General features: G+C 42.1%; 1 protein-coding gene across 2 annotated transcripts in view; it reads left to right on the forward strand.

Annotated features, from left to right (window-relative positions):
• The window catches only part of ZCCHC17 (zinc finger CCHC-type containing 17), a 95,077-nt gene extending 87,378 nt beyond the window's left edge, over positions 1–7,699 (forward strand). For both annotated transcript variants that reach the window (XM_069756668.1, XM_069756669.1), the window contains exon 8: positions 7,329–7,699. In XM_069756668.1, coding sequence (XP_069612769.1) covers positions 7,329–7,505 — 177 coding nt within the window. In that variant the 3' untranslated portion in view covers positions 7,506–7,699. The remainder of the gene's footprint in view (positions 1–7,328) is intronic.
• The last annotated feature ends 1,230 nt before the right edge of the window (positions 7,700–8,929 follow it).

Genomic DNA, 8,929 nt, shown 5'->3' on the forward strand with positions numbered 1-8,929 from the left:
TGGATGAGGAAGTTATCAATATCAGACCCTTGGGTATTACCAGACCTCCAAGATCTGTTGTCACAGGGCCCAGTCTGTCATCCGCAGGTCAAGAACTTGCACTTGACAGCTTGGCTCTTGAAAGGAAATTACTAGAAAGCAGGGGGTTCTCTCCGGGCTTGATCTCAACTCTGTTACAAAGTAGGAAGCCTGTTACAACAAGACAGTATGGCAAGATATGGAAAAAGTTTCTGTCATCATCAGGTGCAAAAATAGGGAAAGAAATTCCCCTTAATTCCATATTAGAGTTCCTACAAAACGGGTTGGAGATGGGTTTAGCCACTAACACCCTAAAAGTTCACGTGGCAGCTTTGGGAGCCCTATTCAATTTTGATTTAGCCTCAAATAGGTGGGTCGCTAGATTCATCAGGGCGGCAGGAAGATCAAGGCCTCTTCCAGTAAAAGTTGTTCCTCAATGGGACTTAAACTTGGTCCTTAAAGCCCTGACTAATTCTCCATTTGAGCCATTACACGAATCTACAATAAAAAATCTATCCCTCAAAACAGCTCTATTAGTCGCCCTCACTTCGGCCCGCAGGGTTAGCGATTTACAGGCTCTCTCAGCTAACCCTCCCTACACACAATTCCTAGAGGATAGGGTCATTTTAAAAACAGACCCAGCATATCTCCCAAAAGTGGCTTCAAAATTTCACAGGTCTCAAGAGATATCTCTCCCCTCCTTCTGTCCCAATCCTAAAAATAAGGAGGAACAAACATTACATACACTAGATGTAAGAAGATGTCTCTTACACTACCTAGAAGTCACTAGAGAGAGTAGGGAGGATTCCTCTCTGTTTGTGTGTTTCCAGGGTCCCCGGAAGGGGAAAAAAGCATCTAAAGCCACCATAGCAAGATGGATCACGGACGCCATCAGTCTATCATACTCAGCAAGTGGGATGTCTGTTCCCGGGGAGATTAAGGCTCACTCAACAAGAGCAGTAGCGACTTCCTGGGCGGAGAAGGCCGGAGCTTCCATAGACCAGATATGTAGAGCTGCTACCTGGTCCTCACCATCCACATTCTATAGGCACTATAGATTGGACCTAATCTCCTCTTCAGACCTTACTTTTGGTAAAAGGGTTCTGGAGGCGGTTGTCCCTCCCTGAATGTACTATCTATGCAATTCTCTCCGTGGTGCCGTCATGGGCGATCAGAGAAAAATATAGTTCTTACCGATAACGGTATTTCTCTGAGCCCATGACGGCACCCGTACATTCCCTCCCTTCACTTATGGGTGCACACATCAAATTAGTGCCATAGTCTATTTATAGTCTTTAAACACGCGGTATCTCGTTATGATAAACAGTTAAAATTTAACAAATGTTTAGTAGTCTCCCATCGTTCTCTATGTAAAACAACTGATGCGGGAGAGTGGTACCGCCTTTTTATCCGTAGGTTTCCTGTCCTTGGTGGGCGGATCCCCTCTCTCCGTGGTGCCGTCATGGGCTCAGAGAAATACCGTTATCGGTAAGAACTATATTTTTTTCAACTGTATTGGAATCACCGGCCAAATATTCTCATCCTGTGGGCCAGAGTTTATATATGTACGCCTAAGATGCTGCTGTCTTTAGTGACAACAGCATCTAAATGGTTAAAAGACCAAGAGGTTTTCGTCTTTAACCCCATCATGATTGTGTGGTCCCCAATGGTTTCCATTGCAATTCAAGACCTAGTAATGGCCCTAGGGTCTACAATCTGTACTGATCTGTTAAGATGTTAGCAATATTTTAGTGATTGGAATGACAGAAATGAAAATTGTTATTTCTCTTTTCTGTTAATGCCTGAAAAACACCTAAAGGGTTAATAAACAACCTGACAGCAGCTTTGAATACGTTTAAAATGGTATCATTTCCATTACATAGGTCCCCCCCATATTCACGTTTAAACTAAATAGGTCCCTTAAAAATACATTTTGTAAATTTCTTTTGAAAAAATATTGCTGCTAAGTTTTTAAACCTTCTAACATCCTAACAAAGTAAAAGGATATTTTACAAATAGTGCTCATGTAAAGCAGACCTGAGGGAAATGTTATTTATTAAATATATTTATGTGATACTAGCTGAATAGCCCGGCGTTGCCCGGGCATAGTAACTAACTGTGCTTAGTTATAAGAAATTATAATGATTATATTGCACATAAAAACATTTCGCATCATATATTCAACACTACAGATTTGCAACACAAATTAACTAAATGATTACCCAAGTATTGATAGTATTTTGTTTCCAACTCATTCAAGAACCTTTTGATAAACAACATTTTTGGTTTTTCCATCCGATGGAAAGATGAACAGATTTTTGGCAGTTCCAACTACACAATATTAACCCCTTAACGACTGCCGATACGACTTTTAACAGCGGCAGTTAAGGGGGCCTTCCTCCTGCACCTCATGCTCCTTTTTACACCGCTTCCTCCTGCACCTCACGTTCCTCCTTTATACACAGCTTTTCTCCTTTTATAGTCGCCTCCTCCGGCAGCACCTCACACTCCTCTTCCATATACATTTGGAAACACTTGATCCCGAGAGAAATTGCAATAAGTCGTATCCTATACACAGCCTATTTCTTCTGCAGCACCACACTTTTCTCCTTTAGACCTCGTTCACACATTATTTGGTCAGTATTTTTACCTCCGTATTCTTAAGCTAAAACTTGGAGTAAAACAATTAGAGGAAAAGTATATTAGAAACACGTCACAACTTCTGTATTTTTCTCCCACTCGTGGTTTTGGCTTATACATACTGAGGTAAAATACTGACCAAATACTGAACGTGGCCTTATACACAGCCTCCACCTGCAGCGCCTCACTCTTCTCTGTACACAGCCTCATACTGCAGCAGCACCTAACTTCTCTCATTTTCCCATCACGCCTCTCATCTTCCCCCTCACATCTCATCTTCCCCCTCACATCTCATCTTCCCCCTCACATCTCATCTTCCCCCTCACATCTCATCTTCCCCCTCACATCTCTCATTTTTCCCTCACTCATTTCCCCCTCACACCTGTCATTTTGACCTCACACCTGTCATTTTCCTATCACACCTCTTCATTTTCACCTCACACCTCATTTTCCCCTCACTCCTCTCTTTTCCCTCACTCCTCTCATTTTCCCCTCACTCCTCTCATTTTTCCTTCACTCCTCTCATTTTTCCCTCACTCCTCTCATTTTCACCTCACTCCTCTCATTTTCCCCTCACTCCTGTCATTTTTTCCCCTCACTTCTCTCTTTTTCCCTTCACTCCTCTCATTTTCACCTCACTCCTCTCATTTTCTCCTCACTCCTCTCTTCCCTTCACACGTGCACAGCAACTTCCTGTTATGAGCACATCGGTGTAATCCATGAGGCTCATTCCTTACCCTTAACATCATTCCTCACAGAAGCAACTCTATTCTAGACACGAAGGCGCTAGATGTCCCGGCCGCACACTGATACTCTGATGTCGGCGGGCCCTGATTGTAGCTCGCAGCGGCTGGGACGTTACAGCCGGTGAGTTTTGCAAGGTGACTTTTGAGGTGAATGTGTCTTTGCCCGTGTGCGCTAATATCGTGGGCCGTGTGGACGGGTCTTTGCGTGTGGAGTGAGTGTGGCAAGGCAGAGTGGGCAGGGCTTGATACATACATACATTCAGTGCCTTGCAAAAGTATTCGTCTCCCTGGAACTTTTCAACCTTTTCCCACATATCATGCTTCAAACATAAAGATACCAAATGTAAACTTTTGGTGAAGAATCAACAACAAGTGGAACACAAATGTGAAGTTGAACGAAATTTATTGGTTATTTTAAATTTTTGTGTTATTTCAAAAACTGAAAAGTGGGGCATGCAATATTGTTCGGCCCCTTTTACTTTCAGTGCAGCAAACTCCCTCAGAAGTTCATTGTGGATCTCTGAATGATCCAATGTTGTCCTAAATGCCTAATAATGATAAATATAATCCTCCTGTGTGTAATCAAGTCTCCGTATGAGTGCACCTGCTCTGTGATAGTCTCATTGTTCTGTTTGAAGCACAGAGAGCATCATGAAGACCAAGGAACACAACAGGCAGGTCCATGATACTGTTATGGAGAAGTTGAAAGCCGGATTTGGATACTAAATGATTTCCAAAACTTTAAACCTCCCAAGGAGCACTGTGCAAGCAATCATATTGAAATGGAAGGAGTATCATACCACTGCAAATCTACCAAGACCCGGCCGTCCCTCTTAACTTTAATCTCAAACAAGGAGAAGACTGATCAGAGATGCAGCCAAGAGGCCCATGATTACTCTGGATGAATTGCAGAGATCTACAGCTGAGGTGGGACAGTCTGTCCATATGACAACAATCAGTCGTACACTGCACAAATCTGGCCTTTATGGAAGAGTGGCAAGAAGAAAGCCATTTCTCAAAGATAGCCATAAAAAGTGTGGTTTAAAGCCACCTGGGAGACACACCAAACATGTGGAAGAAGGTGCTCTTGTCAGATGAAACCATAATCAAACTTTTTGGCAACAATGCCAAACGATATGTTTGGCGTAAAGGCATAGCTCATCACCCTGAACACACCATCCCCCCTGTCAAACATGGTGGTGGCAGCATCATGGTTTGGGCCTGCTTTTCTTCAGCAGGGACAGGGAAGATGGTTAAAATTGATGGGAAGATGGATGGAGCCAAATACAGGACCATTCTTGAAGAAAACCTGTTGGAGTCTGCAAAAGACCTGAGACTGGGATGGAGATTTGTCTTCCAACAAGAAAATGATCCCAAACATAAAGCAAAATCTACAATGGAATGGTTCACAAACTTATCCAGGTGTTAGAATGGCCAAGTCAAAGTCCAGACCTCAATCCAATCGAGAATCTGTGGAAAGAGCTGAAAACTGCTATTCACAAACGATCTCCATCAAACCTCACTGAGCTCGAGCTGTTTGCCAAGGAAGGATGGGCAAGAATTTCAGTCTCTCGATATACAAAACTAATAGAGACATACCCCAAGCGACTTGCAGCTGTAATCGCAGCAAAAGGTGGCGCAACAAAGTATTAAGTTAAAGAGGCCGAATAATATTGCATTTGAATTTCCACAAAAATTCAAAATAACCAATCAATTTCGTTCATCTTCACAATTGTGTTCCACCTGTTGTTGATTCTTCACCAAAAATTTACATTTGGTATCTTTGTTTGAAGCATGATATGTGGGAGAAGGTTGAAAAGTTCGAGGGGGCCGAATACTTTCGCAAGGCACTATACATACATACATACATACATACAGTGCCTACAAGTAGTATTCAACCCCCTGCAGATTTAGCAGGTTTACACATTTGGAATTAACTTGGCATTGTGACATTTGGACTGTAGATCAGCCTGAAAGTGTGAAATGCACTGCAGCAAAAAAGAATGTTATTTCTTTGTTTATTTTTTTTTTAAATTGTGAAACGTCTTTTCAGAGGGTCATTTATTATTCAACCCCTCAACCCACCAGAATTCTGTTTGGTTCCCCTAAAGTATTAAGAAGTAGTTCAGGCACAAAGAACAATGAGCTTCACATGTTTGGATTAATCTCTTTTTCCAGCCTTTTCTGACTATTTAAGACCCTCCCCAAACTTGTGAACAGCACTCATACATGGTCAACATGGGAAAGACAAAGGAGCATTCCAAGGCCATCAGAGACAAGATCGTGGAGGGTCACAAGGCTGGCAAGGGGTACAAAACCCTTTCCAAGGAGTTGGGCCTACCTGTCTCCACTGTTGGGAGCATCATCCGGAAGTGGAAGGCTTATGGCACTACTGTTAGCCTTCCACGGCCTGGACAGCCTTTGAAAGTTTCCTCCCGTGCCGAGGCCAGGCTTGTCCGAAGAGTCAAGGCTAACCCAAGGACAACAAGGAAGGAGCTCCGGGAAGATCTCATGGCAGTGGGGACATTGGTTTCAGTCAATACCATAAGTAACGTACTCCACCGCAATGGTCTCCGTTCCAGACGAGCCCGTAAGGTACCTTTACTTTCAAAGCGTCATGTCAAGGCTCGTCTACAGTTTGCTCATGATCACTTGGAGGACTCTGAGACTGACTGGTTCAAGGTTCTCTGGTCTGATGAGACCAAGATCGAGATCTTTGGTGCCAACCACACACGTGACGTTTGGAGACTGGATGGCACTGCATACGACCCCAAGAATACCATCCCTACAGTCAAGCATGGTGGTGGCAGCATCATGCTGTGGGGCTGTTTCTCAGCCAAGGGGCCTGGCCATCTGGTCCGCATCCATGGGAAGATGGATAGCACGGCCTACCTGGAGATTTTGGCCAAGAACCTCCGCTCCTCCATCAAGGATCTTAAGATGGGTCGTCATTTCATCTTCCAACAAGACAACGACCCAAAGCACACAGCCAAGAAAACCAAGGCCTGGTTCAAGAGGCAAAAAATCAAGGTGTTGCAGTGGCCTAGTCAGTCTCCTGACCTTAACCCAATTGAAAACTTGTGGAAGGAGCTCAAGATTAAAGTCCACATGAGACACCCAAAGAACCTAGATAACTTGGAGAAGATCTGCATGGAGGAGTGGGCCAAGATAACTCCAGAGACCTGTGCCGGCCTGATCAGGTCTTATAAAAGACGATTATTAGCTGTAATTGCTAACAAAGGTTATTCCACAAAATATTAAACCTAGGGGTTGAATAATAATTGACCCACACTTTTATGTTTAAAATGTATAAAAATTTAACTGAGCAACAAAACTTTTTGGTTTGTAAGATTTATGCATCTGTTAATAAATCCTGCTCTTGTTTGAAGTTTGAAGGCTCTAACTTATTTGAATCTTATTAAACCTGCTAAATCTGCAGGGGGTTGAATACTATTTGTAGGCACTGTACATACATACACACTCACACAAACACACCTTTATAGATATATAGATTAGTATCTGGATTAGAGGGACAATCATTCAAAGTTTGAAAACTGCAAATTTTTTTTTTTTTTATTGTCAAATATCTCTGATATTTTTATGAATAAAAGCAAAGCATATCAACCTAAATTTACAATCAACATGAAGTAAAATGTGGCACGAACAAATCGTCTCAAAATCATTGGAAAAATTTGGTTTAGTTACTAAGGTGTATTTTGAGAGTTAGACTACTTGGTACAAATTTCTCTTTTAGAGTGTAATGATCTAAAAAAAAAGACTACCCGAGCAAAGGATGTAGCCATTTGTTTAATGGTATGCCCTTAGTCCCTTGATGTTATTTAATGCATATTTTAGTTCTTTCTTTATGCTGTTGGTAAATGGAGAATTGGTAATTGTATCATCGGATCTACTTTTTATCACCAGGAAAAGAAAAGAAAAATGCATCGGAAAGAAAAAGAGGAATCTTCAAGAAGAGAGATTTCATCGAGCAGCAGTTCTCAAAGTTCAGACTCTGAGCCTTCTGGGAAGAAGAGACGTCATGCAGAAAAGTGCAAAAAGACCTCAAAGAAAAAGCACAAGACACACAAACAAAGGGACTGAGTAGAAAGGTCACTCTTTGCACTGGTGTAGTCCTGGTGTGCTGGGACTGTTTGTTTCCTACGGTCTCAGAAAGGACAACCATTTCCCATACAGCTGGTCTACAGTGGTTTATGTGAAATTTAAGCTATCCTGTTCCCTTAGTGTCATCCCAGGGGTATATAAAGGATGCTTTTAAAATAAAGAATTCAAGGATCTCTGTGTAATTATTTGTTAGTCATAACATACGACAGCCTATACGTCAACGACTAAAATCTTTTATGGTCTTGGTTCAACAAAATCGCACAAATTAGAGAAAAGACACCTTTATGTGAGTCATATACTGTGCTAGTAGATTTGCTGAACTTTGCATCTATTTGGCTTGATTGTTTGTTGTAGGTGTATGTGGTTAAAACTTTGTTTGCTTCTGATATGAAGCTAACATGTCTGACTTATGCACTGAAATGTTATGATACGCTTTTTAATGGTGGCAGTTAAGGGTACTTATTCCTCAGGCTCACTTTTTAACGGCACCGAGAAATAAGGCTATAGTGCCTTCCAATATTGGAAAATCTCCAGGATTTCAGCTACAGCGATCACAAAAAAATGTTTGATTTAAAATTAATTTTTTCTCTCCTGTGATATTATCTAACATATCAAAGAAGAGAGAAATGGGGTCCCCTGAGCTGCCCGCTACCTCTGCCATCCCCAGACACTCCTGATCTGTCGGCCCTCCATGTTGACTTCCTGTAAAATAAATTGTGGGTGTATGCGCAGTGCGCCTGCCGAGATCTGCCGGCCAGCACCTGACAACAATAGAGAATTCTTTCTATTGGTTCATTTTGTTCACTGTGATAGACCCTATAACAGTGATCAAAATAATAAAAAAATAGTAAATCAAATCCCCCTTTGTCACCCCTTTAGTTAGATTAAAATTATAAAATACATTTTTTTTCTATTCTTTGTAGTTAGGGTTGGTGTTAGGGATGTGTTAGGGTTGGAGTTAGAATTGGGGGGGGGGGGTTCCAAAAGTTAAAAAAAATACACATTGACAGCTAGTGTTGAGTGCAAATGCTCACTGCTCAAGTTTGCAGTGGGTGTTTGGGTATGCACAGAGTATCGCGGATCCCCACGTTTTCCTTTTGGGTGTCTTAACAGCCACGAAACATGCGGGGCAGAGACTCGAGCATGTCACCCGATGCAAACTGGAGTAGCGAGCACTTGTGCTCAACACTAATGATGACTTATTCAATATGACAACCTAAAGTTATCAAGTTCTGTGTCGTACCTGTGGGTTCATAATGCTCACTATACCCTTGGATAAAATCCTTGAGAGGTGTGGTTTCCAAAATGGGGTCACTTGTGGGGAGGTTCCACTGTTTAGGCACATCAGGGGCACTCGAAACGTGACATGGCATCCGCTTTCGATTTCAGCCAATTTTTGTGTT

The sequence above is a fragment of the Ranitomeya imitator genome, chromosome 3 (genome assembly GCF_032444005.1).
Source record: "Ranitomeya imitator isolate aRanImi1 chromosome 3, aRanImi1.pri, whole genome shotgun sequence".
Lineage (NCBI taxonomy): Eukaryota > Metazoa > Chordata > Amphibia > Anura > Dendrobatidae > Ranitomeya > Ranitomeya imitator.